This window comes from Seriola dumerili, unplaced genomic scaffold (assembly GCF_002260705.1).
Source record: "Seriola dumerili isolate Sdu_G_001 unplaced genomic scaffold, Sdu_1.0 BDQW01000088.1, whole genome shotgun sequence".
NCBI lineage: Eukaryota > Metazoa > Chordata > Actinopteri > Carangiformes > Carangidae > Seriola > Seriola dumerili.
Window position 1 is genome coordinate 13,454,750 of NW_019174343.1, and position 18,925 is coordinate 13,473,674.

Here is an 18,925-nt window from a genome sequence, read left to right on the forward strand (position 1 = left end):
TTAAAACCTCCAGCACATACATTGAGAAGTAAGAGACATCTTGTGTCCAGCAGTTAAACTTTTGAATTATAGTTGCATATTCATAGATTATGATTTTTTTAATGAGGGAGCTGCAGAAGTTTTACATTTTAAGAATAAGTAAAAAAAAAAAAAAAAAAGAAGAGAGTTAGACACAAATGATCCTTTTCTAAAAACATGTCAGACGGGGCTCTTTAAACTACAACCAAATGGGATAGCGGTAGCTTTATGATTCATGTGTGAATATAAATATAACTTACTGTAAGTATAAAATGGAGATCCTGCAAAGAGACAGCATGGGAGATGAAAAAAAAATAATAAAAACGTGACTGACTGGTGGCAAGCAAGGCACACTTTGAGAGACCTCCCTGTGTTGTGTGAGTGTTGCAGGAGGGTTGCACGGCGGTTCCTGCTCGGGGAGGTAGGAGCTGTCCGGTGCTGAGGGGGGAAGATGAGCTCAGCGCGCGCGCCGGGGGGCAGGTAACGTCAGCAGTCGGCCGGAGCAGGGAAAGACTGAGCATACACACCCACCAAGTGTTTATCGCCGGTTAATCACCGAAACACATTAAGCATGGGCAGCTAATCAGCTCCGTGTGACTCAGCGCCGCTTTTCCATTCCGATCCACGAGTCCCTCGGCAGCATCCCGCGCCCTCCGCTTGGCTTGAAATGGGATGATATGGGATTTTTCATGTCGACGAAGATCGGGGGGATTCTTGCGTTTGCCTTGGGTAAGTGCTCCTCCGTGGTTTCGTTTGGGCTGCGAGCCCCTCTGGATGGTCTGACAGGGAAAACTGCCTTACATCGTTTTATCTCCCTGCATCAGAAATGTCACTGCTGTAATTGTTATCTGCATTCATCTCCATCAGTTTTGCATGATGGTTATGAGATCTGTGCCGTGGCCAGCTGCTTCTAGTATATACCCAGCGACCATAGATACTGAGTGTCTATACTTAGGTGATAGTGTGCAAGCTTTTAGACATGCAACATTCAAAAATAAAACCCCTCAAATAGATTTTTCTTTCCTTATATGTCACTTTTACGAATATTTGGAGCTTTAATTTTTGCCTTGTCCTTTTGCAAATTGTTCTGTTGTGGACATGTTTTAGCATTTAATTTGCAAATAGCTCTGATTAGAACATTGCACTCCATGAGAAAGAAATGTATGAGCTGCAGTGGTCAGGACTATTCTCTGTGGTAACATCTGCTTCACAGCCAGCCGCCCACTGACATCTGTGAAGTTCAGATGCAAAATCTTACATTTACATATGAACATGGATGTTAAAAATACTTACATGTATTTATGCAATATAAAAAAAAGAAAGAAATTGAATGGAAAATAAGTTTTGTGCATGATCATGAGCAGTGTTTGGGGCTACTGTTGGAAGTGTGGAGATGCTAAAGGAAGAGAAATCAGATTCAAACTATTTCGAACATAGGGATACTTACAAAAGGCCAGAAATCCTAAACAGGACTTTACAGAATGAAAGCAAAGACTTTTGATAACTTTTCTTGCACATTTGTAAGTGGACATACTGATGCTACTGATTCATCTTTCAAACTTGAAAGAAAATGAAGGATCAAACATCACCAGTTCACAAAGTCTGGTCAAATTAGCATTTACTTGTGTCTGTTTTGCAGTATTCCTGTCCCTCACAGTGTCAGGAGACTCAGCAGATGTGAAGTGTGAGAAAATTTATAAGGACTTTTCTGATTGTGTCCTGGAGCTGGGAGAGAGCATGGACAACTATCAGGAGAACGTGACCAGTGAGAGGGGAGTGGCAGCCGTGTGCAGGTAAGAATAATTCTACCAATAAGAGAGTGTGCGTGAACAGCATGCAGCACCTATTTGAACACACAGGGCATCGCTCTTATAAACACCAAATTCAGTCTGTAGGATTTTATTTGAACCAAACACTGTGCACTGTCAAAGAGGGTAAAAACTGCCATGACAGGTTCGAATAAAAAAAACAGTCAAAAGCACTGATCTATAGCACTGTGCATAAAATTGTCCCTCAGTTCAATTTGTAGGAAATAGTGCATGATTGAGTGGAAAAATATAGACGGATACAGTATGAAATCTGCAACTCCTGACAAAATATGGAGAGAAAAAGAGAAGATGCTATAATCTCAGAGGGAGAATGGAGAAATGAATGGTGCTGAGACACTGAGCCATTGTACTAAATAATTTATGACTTCGCTGCAGCAGTAATGAAATTCCAGGGACGTTTTTTGTCATTGTTACTGCACGCACTCTACAACCCCAGTACAGTATATTGAAGACAAAGATTTACACAAAAACCTTCTGTTGAAAATTGCCCGCTTGCAATATCATCTGTGATATTGTTTCACTCTCTGATGCAGTTGCCATGGCAATTAAAGCTCAGTTTGACTTACTTGAAGCCATCGTAGCCATCTGAGCGATAGATTATTGGCAAACAAATTAATCCATGACAGCCATTGCACGTCTGCATGCTGTAGCCGGGATGAATTCTGAGTGAAATGGCAGACGCAACGTTGATCTGATGATCCTTTGTTTGCCACCAGCCACTGGGAAGCTTTCCATACATGTGCCCTCACAGCCCTGTCCGACTGTCAGGAGGAAGTCAGCTCCATCTGGGAGACGCTGAGGCAGGACTCCAGGAAGATGCGCTTCCAGGGAAGTCTGTTCGACCTGTGCAGCCCCAGCTCCGCTCCCAGCATAAGTTCACGTCTCGCTGCACTTACCCTGCCACTGATGCTGATCATGACTGGGCCCAACTGGTCCTCTGTATAGATGGGGTAACGGTGGGGGGGGGGGTTGAGAGTGAGGAGATGGGAGAGGTAAGGAGGGCCTCACATTCCCCAGGGTTCAGTCCTCCTGAGTTCAAACTTAAAGCCAAGGATTTAAGAGAGACAAATGTTTTAATAAGGATTATTTTTGACACAGAGCCGTGGATGCCTGTGGCAAGCCAATCAATATTTGCTGTGATGAATAATGTTTGAAATCCTCTCAAATACTTCAGCTTGATCTTCCCTTATGTCTAAAAACTGGTGGAGTAGTGAAGAAAATGACATTTCTGCCAACTTATCAGTCCAGGCAAACTAAAGCAGACACTCCAAGTATTCTAATGATTTCAGATACAATGTGACCAGAGTCAGATCAGTGACTCCTGTGGCTCTGGGTTACCACTAAACAAGGGGTGGACACAATACTGTGAATACCTAATGTAAAACCCACCTGCAATGAATACTCTTTTTTTTAGTTTTATAGAGATACAAGTCTGTTGACAATTATTATATTCAGTTTTCAACTCTGAGGTCATTTCTAAAGCAGTATTTGCAGAGCACAGGTTTTCATTATATTACAGTAATGTATTCCTGTTATTGTGTCCACTCCCTGCACCATTTATTGTATGCTTTTATCATGATAGTTAAAGGAATAGTTCAGCATTTTGGGAGTCAGCTGAGAAGGTCGATAACACTCTCATGTTTGTACGGTAATTATGAAGCCATCGCCAGCAGCCATTCAGCTTAGTTTTGCACATGGCTGCTCCCAACCAAGAAATTGTTCAACACAAAACTTGTTTTTGAGCTTTTGCACATATTCAACAAATGATATATACAATATTAATTGGAGAGCTTTAGAGGCACGGGTAGGTAGATTTTGTTACTTTTGGACAAAGGTAGTCCTAGCTGTTTTCAAGTCTTGTGCAAAGCTAAGCTAACCAACCGCTGGCTGTTTCGTATTTAGTGCAGACATGAGAGTCTTATCAATTGTCGTACCTAATTCTCTGCAAGGAAGCAAATGACATATTTCTTAAAATTACTGTAATAAAGAGTTACTGTACTGTACTGTACATTAGCACTACAACAAAAGTTTTAATCTTCATTTAATTTGTATAAATACATCCAAACCATCATGATATAATTAGCTTCCACATTACAGGAGAAGATTTAAAGGGGTACTTCACCAAAAATAACAGCAATATTTTAGTAAATCTTAGCTCTTAGTCATTACACATCTATTTGAATTAGTTGTCAACTTACTGATCAATGAACCAACCTAAAGACCAAACCAGACATTAATCTTATGGAACTAATGACACCAAAGCTAGCAACAGTTCAGATACACTTTAGGTGAAATGCACCTTTAACCTGTTTCAAATTGTAGTAAATGTTTGTGTAAGTGACAATCAAGCCACTTGTATGAAACCTTTGACCCCTTTTCCCCTACAACATTTCAGCCCACCGTGGCTGATGTTGCACGGCTGCTATAAAGACACCAAAAACAGACATCTGACACCTGGCATCACATGTTCACTCCTCCAGCTCCTCTCTCGCTCTCTCAGAGCCTCGCCCCACTCTTTGGTTCAATCTTCACTCAATCATCAGACTTCTGACCCATTGATGTATGTGAAAGAAAAGAAATCTAGAGTGTGAATGTTCAGTGTTGTCTCATAAATTTTTGTTACATGTTTTGTGTGAAAGTGCTCTACTGTAGTAAACGCAATATAACTAGAACTTTACTTCTTTCTCAAAGTACTGCAAAAAACACAGTAGTTTATGCAGGACACAGAGACTACACAGGGATGGATTCTATCACAGAGATTAGATTTTCAAAGACAATAATTCAGCCAGAAGTATAATGAAAATTCCCCAAATTATCATATTTTAATACTCATACACAGATTTTATTTAACTTTAAAAACCTATAATTAATGTCTAATAAAGTTAAATTATATGCAATAGAAAAACGAAACTGCTATAATACAAAACAATTGCTTTCCATATATCATCCATATAATTTATTTTTTATTAATTATATTTCAATTACAGGTCTACCAATTAATGCATTGCATAATTATGTTATCAAACAAAATACAGATTCCAAACTCTGCTGCTCCATTTATCTGTTTCATGCTTTTAATTGGTGTATTTTGGAGAAACTTAGGCTTGATTTTACAACACACCCATAAATTTCAAAAGCTGTTATTAGAAAGAAAAGTATAGTGAATCTCATCGACAGAAAACAGCTAATGGTTACTACAGTTTGTAGCAAAATTGGCATCATTCCCACTCAGTCAGCTCATTTAGCAAATATACCATATACATTATCATTACTTGTAATGGTGTTTTAATCACTTTGAATTAATTTTTTTTTTTTTACAACAAGACTAGGTCAAAACCTTGTTCGTGCCTGGACTGTGTATTGTTAATGAGCGAACTGGAGGACATATTTGAAAACTGTTGTGGAATCGCTGTTAACAATTGACATCATCACATCACGTGTTTGCATTTTCCCTAGTGTCACAGGTTTCAGTTCTTTATCTGTTTGCTTCTCCTCTACTCTCTTTGCTCACACATATACAGTTTTTCAATACAGTTGAATTCCCATTAAAGCTTTTCTCATTCACATGTTTTTCTGTTTCTGTTGCCAGACAAAGGAACAAGTTGGAAATAGTGACTGAAACACAGCCCATCAAGGATGAATGTTAACCAGCAGTCACTTCCAAGCAGCAGCTCTGCACTGCTAGAAGCCTGATTTTATAACCACAATGACAAAATCACCAAACCCATGAGTTAAAATAAACAGCTGTGCTGTACAATATTTACTTGTAAAATGATCACTCCCCCAAAGAAAAGTTAGTAAGCGACAGAAGATCTTTCTTATTTTGTCTCTGAAACGGCGCACAGACTCTATCTGGGATCCACAACTGTTTTCAACTACTGTATTTCCTCAAAAAGTGACTGGGGAACCAGGGCAGCAAGGTGACCACCCATAACGAGGTGTAGCCCACAGTTGGCACCAATACACTAGGTTTATACAGTCTTGTTTAAAAAAAAAAGTCTCTAAATCTTGCAAAAAATGCACTAAATTGTCAACACCACAGGCTGTAAACGCCCCCTAAAAGAAACTGTTTGTGCCAATTCATTTTGAAAGAGCAACAGCCAATGGGGAAACTCCAACTCACTTCACATGGCAATCACTTGCCCAATGGTGGAAATATGATCAGTCAGTCAGTCACATTCACAACTTTAGGGCTGGCCCCGCTGTCCAGCCAAAAGTGTGACATTTCTAATTTTATGGCAATGGACACTGAGATTCATAGAAAATTAAAAATTATTGAGCAATAGCATTGATTTTTGTTTGTTTTTCCAAAACTATGTTACCATTTGTACATTTCCTTTAATTATTATGGTCTTAACAGGCATCATCAATATATGGGTGATTTCTGTGGTCCTGAATATTTTCCTCATTTATTCTTTATCACAAATGCATGACAATTTTTGTGGCAGTCTGTTGATTTTAACTTGGACAAAGCGTACAGTGGTATTGACCTGTGCATGAAGTTTCACTTGCTCTTCAATGTATCAGCATCATTTCTTATGCAGTTTCATTAGCCACCCATCCCCCACTGCATTAGCATGTGTGTTCTAGTTGTTTCAATTTATTTCATGTTACAAGAGTGGTAGCATCATGTCATCCATTGTGTGTCTGGTGGTGAGAATAAAAAACCAGTTGTGGTGTCCTCCAAGCATGAGCAATATGTATGGTCACTTCTTTAAAAGAGGACTCTTATATCCTCATATGCTGTTGAAGAAAGCATGACAATGACTGTGTTATCATGAGCATTATACCATAAAAAATAACCCTAATGTCAGTTTAAACATGGAAAGAACTCCTGAATGTAAAAACAAGTTCAGTATCCATGTGAGTTTTTCAGTTTACCAATAGAAAAGCACACTATTTACAAGACTGTATAAAGCAATATATGGCAAAGTAATGTGTTTGTAATAATAAAGCACCATGTTTAAAATATATGTGTGTGTATGTGTGTGTGTGCATCACCTTCAGCAAAATACTGGATAGCAATGATCTTAAAACAGAAAGTGGTAAAACAGTGGAGCGTTTAATTGATGCAGTAAGCCCTCTGCTGTACAATTCATCTACTACTGACTTTCTGTTTTTAGTCCTCCCTGAAGCAAAGTGTTGGTAATGAGGATCGCAACCAGCATTTTTCAGCTCGTTAGTGCTCTCCCATCTGCTTCTTTCCACCTGGACACTTCCAGCACAGGAAATGGAGGGAGAAAATGAGGGATCAGGGCCCAGGGTGGAAAACCTTAGGAGAACTACAGACACGATCGGGGTGTGCCCCTCATTAGAGGATCCATCTTTGACGTATAAAGCATAATGGCCTTTTATTTTTTTCACCTACACTTTCCTGACTGAGATCTTCACTTTTTTTCAATCAATCCAAACTGGTAGAGTTTTATTAAACAGCATATCTAGAGAAGTACTTGCATTGTGCCAAAAGTTCTCAATGCTGGTGTAAACACCCTATATTTAAATCTTCAGAGAAAAAAAAAAAAGTACACTTTAACTGATGTTTCCACACTAGAAACAAGTCAGAGAATATAATTACATGAAGGGGAATAGGTCCATCTCTCGTGTTTTTTGTACAGTATTTAAATACATTATAAAAACAAAAGTTATGTTTAAGACTCAAAAGGTGGCATTGCATGTGAAAACGTCCAGTGCAGCCATTGTTGAGTTGAGTTTGAGTTGAGTTTGAGTTGAGTTTGAACACAACTTAAAAGGAATAGTTTGACATTTTGGGATTTGCGCCTATTGCTTTCTTGCTTAATGTTAGAAACAAAGATTGATACCACTCGTGTGTATGGGAAATATGAAGATACACCCAGCAGAAGATTAGTTTGGCTTGGTACAATAACTGAAGACAGGGGGGAGGGCCTGTCTGGTTCGGTACAAAGGTAATGAAATCCACCTATCAGCACCTCTAAAGCTCCTGAATTATCACTTAGTATATCTTGTCTGTTTAAGTCACACAAAAATCAAGGCGTCATATAAATAAGGTGTGTTATCACGATGACAGTTTTTGCACAGATTAAAGGATATTTGTCGTTTTTGCTATTGCTAGATAGCCAACATTAGCAACAGCTGTTTACTTACAAGTCTAGAAGAAACATGCTCACTTTCCAATACCGAGTCAATGTAGCATCCAGTCCGACCTGAAGAAATAGGGCTCTTCTGTTGGCAACACAACAATGGCTGAAGGTCTTGGCAAGACTGGTAAGTAAGCAGCTGTTCATACTAACATTGGCTACATAGCAATAGCAAAACTTAAAAATAGCTCCTTTAAACCAATGAGAAATACTGTTACACAGTGAGATTCAAAGATGCTGGTAGAGGGATTGTGTTTACCTTTAAGCTGAGCCAGGCAAGCCATTTCCCATGTTTCCAGTGTTTGAGCTAAGCTAACCAGCTTCACATTTACTGTACAGACATGAGCGTGGTATCAATCCTCTCATCTAACTCTCTGCACCAAAGTGCATTTCCCAAAATGTCAACTAGTCCTTTAAATATCCGCCCGTGCACCATAATAATGGACTTAAACTACACTTTAGAAACCTGATTTCAAAACAAGACACTGCATATTCCACACTATCACCACACAGAATGTAAGGATATGAGCATGTGTTACAGTTGCTGTAATATTAAGCAGTTAATTTAGACAGTGTTTCAAAAGCCGTCACTAAATGATAAAGCTGACATTGTTCCAGAAACCTTCAGTTCTGCACATTTTGAGGACTTTTCATGTAACGTCCCCACAAACAGTGACAGTCCTTTTAGAAACAAAGACACAGCCTGCTGTCAGAACACAGCTGGTGGCTGACAGACTGTCCCCAAAGTGGCCACCTTGTCTGCATAGTACATCATGGCATAAAGAGAGGGAAACAAACAACACTAGCTGTGCAAACTGCTGTACAAGCTTGACAAGGAAGGCCTAGAATGAGCAGTATGAGGCTAAATGTACAAACTTTATCCCGAGAGGTAAAAAATAAGCCTGATTTCAAACCTCTGACAGATTCTGTGTTGTGATTATAAAGCAGAAAACTCCCTTCTACATTTGAGTTTACACGACGACTGGCTAGTGTATATCAGAAAACTACAGGAAGCCTTTTTGAACACTGAACCTGTTATCCAACAGCTGTAACTGGAACATTTTAAATTGTTAAACCAAAACATCCTGTAACACGATGGTCATGATGTTTGTTTGCCAAACCAGCAACTCAACACAATGCACAGACAGAGAAAAAATGTCTCGCTTTGATATTTGCTGCATCTTAAGTTTCAACTTGTCACTTTCTATGGGTGTAAAAAAAGAAAAAAATACTGTAAATCTTAAAATATTTTAAAATGAGGGAATGAGATGCTCATGTTAATATGCTGAATTTCAACAGGTAGAAATTAATTACCAAGAAAAAAAAATGTATCTATAGTCATTAGTTTCAGAGAAAGTTGTAAACTGACATCAGCTTTTCATAAGCATTACAATATGTATCTTAATATGCTAACACTGTCCAACATTTAAAGGACAGCTATGAATAAATAAATCAGTTCATTTGATGTATCACTTTCAGAGGAGATGCATGAAAATTCGACATATATGCCGATGGAGGTTCATGTTCCATTTCTTTTACCAACAGTGGAAAAATCTCCCCTGAGCGAGTTCCTCGAGGATTAACTGTCCATAGACTCTCAGTGTGGTGTCAACAAAAATTCACAGATTAGATTTAGGTCCACTATTGACTGGAATGGCCCTGAGCTCAGTCCGCATGCACAAGTACTCTCCAATAACAGCCATCAAGGCCATGCAGGCTACATTGACGAGCCACCAGGACAGGGCAGCTGGGAGATGAGCGTTATAGATCCAGCAGCCGATCATGTGGAAGAAGTGCACAGTGACTGTGAAGTCTAGACACTGTTTCCCTCGACGGATGAAGAACCACAGACCAAGGGCGCTACAGGAACAATGAAACATGTTACCAGCCATGCTCATTTATGTTGCAGAAAAGATTATTGGATACAAAGGTGACTTACTTAAGATGAAAAAGTTCAAATCTTGCCACAGAACAAATCTGTCATTTTTATTTTCATCCTATGTAAATAAATGGTATTTTCAACAGTGTTTACTTCTATTGGTGTAATTACTTCAGTTGAGCAGTTACGAATAAATCCATCGTTCCCTTTCAAATGTTTGTATCATTATATGCATGGACAACAGCATTTCAGTAATACATGTTATAGCTCCCATCTCTTTGGATGTACAAAGGAAAAAACTGAAGAAAGGACTTACCAGGTGAGAGAGTTCAAGATGAATGCCATCATTGAGAGCCTTCCTTGCATTGTTGCAAAGCCAAGTGCCTGAAACAGCAGAGCAAAGATTTAAATACCGTTTAAGCACTGTACAAATATGACACACAAAAACAGGTTCCACAGAGAGAATATCTTATAACTTACTTCATAGCTGAAGATCTGGTCCAGTGACCGACTAGTTTGCACCAGACTGTCCACTCCAGCCAACCACAGGCCCAAGAAGCTGTAGTAGATGCACTGCATCAACACAATCTGAGAAATAATGAGGACCGGGTCCCAAATGTAGCTACGGAAGTGGCTGGCCATTGCGGACTGAGGTTACACGTACAGGCCCAAAGGATGTTAACAGCTGGCCCCAAATGTTACCAGCCAGCCCATCCAGTGTGACCTGCGTGTGGTCTCAAATTCTGAAACAAAAAAAGGTATTCAATGAAATACATTACCCAACAGCTTTATTACACAGAAATAGAGCAATTACTATAAGATCATTGCTATTCCACTAACGAAGCCAAATGTTTTGCTGTGAAGTACCTTGTAAACAGTTGTCTGTCAATCTTCAAAGACAAAACCAGAAACATTTATAGGTTAAAATCGATAAAAGCACCAAACTCTGGCATAGCATGAGTTTGAGGTTGTTTTTTGAACTATCAACGAAAGTTAAACGCAGGCGCTCACAAAATTAATCATTGGAAATAACATGAGTAAAATGTAATAACCTCTGTTAGCTTATAATTAATGAGTAATACTTTAAATTATTAAAACATTCTTTTATGGCGTATCTGGTGTGAAAAGAACCTGTGATTAGGTTACGCAGTACAAACAGTCATTATTTACCTTTTCCTCACTGAGTCATCAACTATTAATCACTGCTAATAGCCCAGACATGTAATCAATACAATCCTGTCCCTTTTATGTTTTATGTATCAAATTTAAACTTTGAACAAAACTGCACTCTGTGGGGCATTTTAGTGGAAAAATCAACTTATCTGTACTTTCTGGCAAACAAACCATGTAATGGAAACATTGTTTCTAAATTACCTCAAGACTAGTTGAACTTCTGTAGGTGAAGTAATTTCTTATCGGCTGATTTACAGCACTATATAAATATTTTAGGCTCTTTGAATATTTAGATCCTGATAAATCCTGTTACACCATCAAAGAGGCGTCTGATTTGACCCAAATTCAGTCAGCAGTGTGTCAACAACCCCAAACACACAGCCATGATCATAAAGATCTATCCTCAGAGACGAGAAGCACAGGGAGTACTGCAACAGATGTCTGTCCCCTACAGAGCCCTGATCTCAGCATCATGAAGTCAGTGTGGGATTTACATGAAGAGACAGAAGACACAGAGACAGTATAAATCCACAGAAGAACTATGCACTGTGCACAGGTGTACCTAGTAGAACTGGTCCTGTTTTAAAAGCCAAGTGTGGTCACACATATTGATCTTGAAGATAGACAACAGTAACACTTGATGGCTTTCTCTATAAATTAACAGCCATAGCTAATGTTAATGAGCCACTTCAGCAACAGTTCGTGATACAACGGTGTTATAACTGAGGACAGTTCATTAAATTTAATTCAATTTAACTTCAGGAGCAGACTAACCGAGCATACAGCTTCGCTCAGTCATCCAACACACAACAACGATTAGCCAAAGCTAACATTAACCAGGTGCGCCGTGTTAGCTTTGTTACGTGGCTGTTTAGATTACACAAACCCGCAATGACATTCAATTCAAATAAACATAAAATCCTAGTGAACACAAGCATTTACCCATGGGTGTGAACAATACTTGTTTAACTAAGTTAGTGATAAAAACAACACGAATGATGACCAACAGGTTACAGCATGCTAGCGTGGCTGTTTTCTCTCGGTGTACACAACACAGACACAGCTGATACACACCTGACGACTGGACTACAGAGATTTCAGGGTGCCGCATTAGCGAAAATCCTCTCGTTTTCTCACAGTTTTCAAAACTACACTGCTATCACACTGGGCCTTGTTGTTATCGACTGGCTAACCCTTGTTCACAACACGGAAGTCACGGTGGTGCACCCGGAAAGAAACCCTAACAACTAACGTATGTATTTTCAATGTAAAATACCATGGACGTTTCCGTACTAGTTTTCCTGTTAAATCGCTTCTCTGCAAACATCCAAGGGAGAGAATATCTCATGATTAATTATATCATACCTAAATATATTTATGCTGTTCATGATACAATTGCTGTTCTTTCATCTTGAAACAAGTAAATACATTTTTTCTTTTCATGCACGAACAACACTTATTTTGAAATTCTTTTCCATTTACCTTCCAAGTAGTAGTTTTAAAATAGCTTTTATAAAACAATTTTGTAAACAAATAAAGACATTAAATTGAAGTCAAAAAAGTATGAAGCTAGACATAAGAGGACTCTTTAGGAATCTGTTGCTTACAGATGTTTTACCTAGTGGAAGAGCTCAGCGTCATCCAAACAACACCGGGGCGCCCCGTTTTTCTCTCCAGCATAAACTTCCTCTACATTCTTAAGGTAAAATAACCTAAGATAACTTTGTAAATATGAACCGAACTTTCAGACTTAACGATTCTCTGTGTATGAAAACAGAAAGATATGGACGTTGCCCTTTTCTTTCATAAATAAACGTCAGATAATTCCTCAAATTATTTAGGAAATGAAAGTTTCTACGGCTGCTATGGCTGGTGGTCAGTGTTGTCTTTTTAACCACAGACTAACAGTTTAACAGTTTGTTGTCGTCTCTCTCTGTGCAGGCCTGTACTCATATTTGGGCCTCAAACATAAGTGAGTTCATCCTATGGTTCATTGACATGTAGCTCGCACAAGAAGGCAACTATTGGCCATACAGTAGTAAAGTTTGGGGGAAGAAAATGTCTGCTGACTGAAATATACATTGTTTTTTGTTGCTATTTTTGGTGAACTTTTAGTTTATTAATATTATCTATGGTCATTATATTGTGCATCAAGATTAAAATTTTCGTTTTAAAAAGTTTTTTATATATTCATAATATAATCTGGATTTTTGCTGCTGCACACAGATTTTAGGGTCAGAATATAGCATCAACAGCATAAATCCATTTACCCAACCTGCCTTGTGTCAGCAGCCCAGGCTGCTGGTGGTGGTGCAATGATATGGGGAATATTTTATTGGCACATCAGGCTCCTTAATACCAGTTAATCATGTCTTAATGTAACCACCTATCTGAGTATTCTTACTGACCATCTGCATCCCTTTATGGCCACAATTTACCATCTTCTAATGGCTACTTCCATCATGATAATGCACCATGTCACAAAGTAAAAGTTGTCTCAAAAATTAGTTTCATGAACATGACAATGAGTGGCCTCCCCAGTCAACAGATCTGAATCCAGTACAACACCTTTGAAATGTGGTAGAACAGAGCAATTGGCAGCATGAATGTGCAGCTGACAAATCTGCAGAAATTACATGATGCGATCATGTCAACATGACCACAATCTTAAAGAAATGTTTCCAATATTTTGTTTAATCCATGCCAAAAAGAACTGAGAGCAAAGGGAAGCGCTACCTAGTATTAGTATGGTGTTCCTAATAAAGTGCTTGGTGAATGTATATTACAGTAACAGCTGTAACAGCTGTCTAACATTTGGTAATACTTCTACTCCACTTCATTTCAGTGAAATATTGCACTTTTTACTCCACTACATTTATTTGATAACTTGTCAGATTAAGATTCTATATACAACATATGGTCAGTACATGAAATATGATTATTATAAGTTAGATATTTAAACATCCCAACCCTTTTATAAAAGACAATAACATTAAATATAATGTGTGCAGTTTTGGTAATGAATCCAGAAGTCATTGTAAAACATAAATCTAATTTTAAAGGACATTAGCAATTTATATTTGACAGGTTCAAACTTGCAGGCAAACTGACTGGAAAAATCCACATTTTTGAGGACCTAACTAGTCATAAAGCAACATCTACCTACTGTTTTCTAACACAATACTGGTCTGGGCAGTTATGTAGGACAAAGGCCAAATGTTAATTTGTAACAGAGGAGCGAGTCTTAGCCAGACAATCCTTGGCAGCAGAGTGTGCAGTTCACCCTTGGATCGGCTGTAAGGCTTAATATTTAACAGGGGCAGAACAACCATATGTCACTGAATACACGTGGAAGTCTTTTGTGTTTTAATGTTTGATCTTCACTCCTTTCTCTTCATAGACTAGACAGAAACACTGTGATGCTGCGAGCCCATATGAGTGTGACAACAATACAGCAGCTCACAGAAATGATGGTAATACCATGCTTCAGTTTACACAGGAAACTGGCACGGTTGCACCGTGCAGTGGGTAAGAATATTTTTTGTTCTTTGTTGTGTTGTTCAAGGTATTTTTTCAGGTATTGGGAGAGCTTGTCTCTCAGTTAAATCTTCTTCTAAATACAGCAGGTTTACTGTTCTTATCATAAAAGCCTGATTGTTATGTATGTGATAATCTGAGGTATGCATTTTTTTGTGCAAAATAATCACAAAACATATTTTTTAGAAATTATGCAAAACACAGCAGTGTTACTGTACTTGTCTCTAAATGTATTCCTGCACTTTCCCATGGCTATGTAGTTGACATGCTGCAAAGATATTCCCCTGCATTATTACAGCAATTCTTTTTGTCGACTGTCTTCTCCACCAAAGAGTTTAGGTTTCCTGCACAATTTCTCTCTATGTTTGTTTGTATATGAGCAGCTCAAAAACCTGTTGATAGATATCAGTAGAATGTAATAAAAAGTTAGGCCTTTGGCCAAGGAACAAGTGATTAGTTTCAGTTATGAAACCATTTTAAAGGCAAAATGCAAAAACTTCAAGATATAGTATCTTTAAAGTGGGTGAACGGATCCTTGAGCTACACACGCAAAATAATTGGAAGTCAGTCTACTACTTAGGATGTAGCAGGTTCCATCATTGCTTTGGTGGAGTCACAGTATGTACTCGCTGAGTTTCGTAGCCCATGGGATAGAACTGCCATTGTAAAAATATTCATAAAAGCACCATAGCAGTATTACAAGGTGCACAGGAGCTACCTTCAATAGAACTATAACAAATTATGTTATTTCTGTTGGATCTTTATCAGCGTTCTGATACGTGACACAAATACTTTATTACACGTGTACTCTCATCTACATCGCCCCTCTGTGTGTCTTTTGTAATACTCAATCGTTCAAAGGTATATTTTTCTACCACCTGCAGGTGCAGTTCGGTGGAGGAGCAGCTATAGACCAGCCCCTTTGTTGACAGCTGCTCCTGCTCGTGCCCTCATAGATGAACAGATCAGCATTAAAGGGCGTTTCCTGCCCCCACGCTGTCCGGTTACAGTGTGTGCACAAATGCACAGTGAGGATGATGACCTGTGGGAGGCATTCGCACATTATAATACAAATGCAGATGGAACTGTCAACTGTGAGTCACACTCAACTTTGCAATACAGTATATTCACTGTTGGATAATATATAATGCTTTTGTAACAATATAATTGCAAGAAACACAACATGTTAACACAACAACACAATTAGCGTGAGATTTAAACTGATATTTATTGCATTTTTTGTACTTTTTTGCAAGTAGTTTAGTCACATATTCTTTGGTCAACCACACTTTTAACCAGTGTTGATGATTACTTTTGTAGTAATCATCTACCCTCTGTCTTTTTCTCCCTTCAAAGTGACCAAGGATCATTCAGTTGGGGGTTCATATTTGGGCTGTGAGCCAATGGGACTCTTCTGGGGACTGCAGCCGGCTCCTGGAGCAAGAGAAGGTTTAAGGCAGGTGATAAAAACGATAAAAATCCGATAAAAAAGCTCACTGGGAGCAACAAAAACTGTCTGTGTTATCCAAACACATTTGCGATTTATGATCAGCCACAACCACTGACTGCTTCCCAGAAATGTAACTCCCCTCAGCCTCCACCCATACTAGAATTTTGGCTTTTTTATTACTCAGCTGCAGCAGCTTGTTATTGCTTCCATAAATGGTTAGAGGTTGAGTTTCCTCTCTAAGTTATGCTCTTTTACACAGATTGAGAAAAAAAAACGTGGAGATTCCATACGTAGTGCACATGTCCTTACTGGAGGGGCATGTGTCGCCCAGTGAGGGACAGAGCACTGAGCTGGCTGCTGTAACCACTGAGCGCTGGTACATGGCCCCGGGCGTAAAGAGAATAAAGATTCGGCAAAATGGAATTGTAGGGACGTTGTTCTTACCCCCTGGTGAGCACATGATATCAAGTATACAGTATGTAGAACCATTTTAAGAGTGTGGATGGTAACTGTGTCCTCTGAACAGTGTCTACTGTACTGATTTCTTGCAGGTCCGGGCCCATTTCCAGCCATGTTGGACCTGTGGGGAATGGGTGGAGCGCTGGTCGAGTACCGCTCGGCCCTGTTTGCATCAAGAGGTTATGCCAGCTTGTCCATTGCCTACATAGGGCACAAAGAATTACCTGGCCCACAAAACCGCATCAATGTTGGGGCTTCATATTTCAATGTAGGATATGCATTGCAACATGTACACGTCCCAAAAAAAAACGAACAGATACTTTGATTAGTTTGTAATTTCCTGAAAATTTCCCATTTGTTCTGTCTGGACAGTCAGCCTTCAACCTACTTCGAGATCATCGTCAGGTCTGTGCCGACAGAGTTGGTATCATCGGTCTGTCATTTGGAGTTTACCTAACTCTTCGAATTGCCACTGAGACTGGTGCCAAAGTACGTCAGAAAGTCCAGTGTCTGTTTCTCAATCTTCAGCTTGACCAATACATAGCTCCATGTACATGAAAAGTCAAGTTTTTTTTAAAGAGGAAAAAAATGAAAAGATGCTAGTTGTTTAGCAGTATAAAATTAATTTGTATTTTTACTAAGTTGTTTTGTTCTCCTCTCCAGCCATCTTGTTTGATTTGTATCAACGGGCCAATAGGAAGTGCCATCAGGCTCTCAGATGCAGACGGCAGGACGGAAGATTTTGAAGGGTAAATTGTAATGACTGATAGGTTTTAGTGTCATACCTCTATGATGAGTCTGTAGTCCAAAGTACTGACTTTAGTCTGACAGATTAACAGTTCATTACCTCTGCCAAGGAGTTTATGTTTTCACCGGTGTCTTATTATTTGTCAGCAGGATTACGCAAAAAGTACAGAACCAATTTGCACCAAACTTGGTGGAGCATGGGCCAGGGAAGAATCCATTGCAGTAGGGACGTTTTGATACTATCGTCTATATTTTACCTTGGCTGAGGTATGAACTCTACTGAGTGCCATTCTAATTCTCAATTTAATTGTTTTAGTGATTGAGATCAAACACAAACTGCTTTTCTGGTAAATAACTTGGACTTCAGCAAAATTTGCAATTGTACATGTGGATCACAGAGATTATTTTCAGCAATTTCACTGAAGCCTAAAGATTGAAAGATATAATGAGTTGTTTTCTCTTTTCTTTTAGACAACAGAAATATTGGACATATAATGATCAAGGCCATGTCAGTTTCAGAGACATCTCCTTGCCTGCTAACCTTCCTCCTGAGAGCAAAGTGAAGGTGATTAACAGCCTCTCTGCCGCCTGATCCCCGGCACCAACACACAAAGTCAGACATGCATTAAGAATGTCGAAGCAATGTGCTATTAATCATCAATGAATATCAATTTTGAATTGTGTTTCTGCAGCTAGAGAACCTCGCCTGCCCATTAATGTACATAGTGGGAGAAGATGACCTGAGCGCTTCAAGCATAGAGAACGCAAACCTGGTAGATTGTCTCATTTTACTTTTTTTTGAAGAAAAAGAAGAATTAATTGGGTATGTTTGTTGTTTTTATAACACTGATTTGTTGGTCATCAGATCGAGGAGACCCTGAGGGCTGCAGATAAATCCCAGCTTTTCACTCGTTTGTCCTACCCTGGTGCTGGTCACCTGATTGAACCACCTTACTCACCAAATTCAAGAATGTCATTATGGAGTGTCAAACCAAAAAAATGTGAGCCTTGTCCCAGAGCTGCATTTTTCATTCAGCCAGATCTTATTTTGCCTATTTTATACTTGTCGTCATTTTAACTGTCAGACACTTGATTATAATATTAAGATGTTACGTATTCTTGTAATTCTGACATGTTTTTTTTTTTTCTATCTCCTGCAGTGATCACTCTGTGGGGAGGTCATCTCGCGCCCCACGCTGCTGCCCAGGAAGATGCCTGGAAGAAGATCCTCGATTTTATGGAAAACAATCTGAGAAGATGAACCTGTGGTGAAGTGGACTTGTCGATAGAAAGTACCTCGTGACGCATGTGTCTGTGAAAGGCTGCATGTAGCTGAGAGAGTTTTACATGCAGAGAACTGAGGGAGGAAAACAAACTTTTGCTGTCCTGTGGTGTGCAGCTCGCTCAGATACGCTCACATTCAGCAGATTCTCCACAAGGGGGAGCTGCCATGCCAAAATACACCATCAACAGGGAAGGACAGTCATCCCTGCTGCATTAAATGTCTGGTTCTTCATGAGTTGTCAGCATTTTTGCATTTTATTTTATGCAACAAACTTTTTATTACACTGAACAGAGGATATAATAACGATCAGCCATCAAAGTTGGTCTAAATCTACACAGATGTCCCGATGATGTGCACATCATTCAGTCCCACTTATAAATTTCAGACACTCAGTTCCTGTGTTCCTCGTGTTTTTTTTTTAACGAGTAATTG

At 39.1% G+C, this 18,925-nt stretch overlaps 3 protein-coding genes across 4 annotated transcripts; 2 read left to right on the forward strand and 1 right to left on the reverse strand.

The window, feature by feature from the left end:
- The first annotated feature begins 477 nt into the window (after window positions 1-477).
- On the forward strand, window positions 478-5,524 carry LOC111221502 (neuritin-like). The gene is made up of 3 exons (XM_022744884.1): window positions 478-747; window positions 1,658-1,811; window positions 2,564-5,524. Exons 1-3 carry the CDS (start codon window positions 696-698, stop codon window positions 2,790-2,792), a joined length of 435 nt encoding a protein of 144 aa, XP_022600605.1. The 5' UTR covers window positions 478-695; the 3' UTR covers window positions 2,793-5,524.
- Window positions 5,525-6,890: 1,366 nt separating this feature from the next.
- On the reverse strand, window positions 6,891-12,236 carry sys1 (SYS1, golgi trafficking protein). Of its 2 annotated transcripts, none has more exons than XM_022744881.1 (4): window positions 12,090-12,236; window positions 10,323-10,585; window positions 10,159-10,226; window positions 6,891-9,823 (listed from the first exon to the last, which is right to left on the reverse strand). In XM_022744881.1, exons 2-4 carry the CDS (start codon window positions 10,482-10,484, stop codon window positions 9,583-9,585), a joined length of 471 nt encoding a protein of 156 aa, XP_022600602.1. In that variant the 5' UTR covers window positions 10,485-10,585; window positions 12,090-12,236; the 3' UTR covers window positions 6,891-9,582. The 2 variants fall into 2 exon arrangements, with proteins under 2 accessions (XP_022600602.1, XP_022600604.1); XM_022744883.1 differs by lacking the exon at window positions 12,090-12,236 and adding an exon at window positions 10,710-10,792.
- A 422-nt stretch (window positions 12,237-12,658) lies between these two features.
- On the forward strand, window positions 12,659-18,903 carry LOC111221490 (bile acid-CoA:amino acid N-acyltransferase-like). The gene is made up of 12 exons (XM_022744865.1): window positions 12,659-12,717; window positions 14,416-14,543; window positions 15,437-15,646; window positions 15,909-16,008; window positions 16,262-16,452; window positions 16,554-16,729; window positions 16,834-16,950; window positions 17,125-17,210; window positions 17,680-17,773; window positions 17,901-17,981; window positions 18,074-18,209; window positions 18,369-18,903. Exons 2-12 carry the CDS (start codon window positions 14,435-14,437, stop codon window positions 18,467-18,469), a joined length of 1,401 nt encoding a protein of 466 aa, XP_022600586.1. The 5' UTR covers window positions 12,659-12,717; window positions 14,416-14,434; the 3' UTR covers window positions 18,470-18,903.
- Window positions 18,904-18,925: the final 22 nt, after the last annotated feature.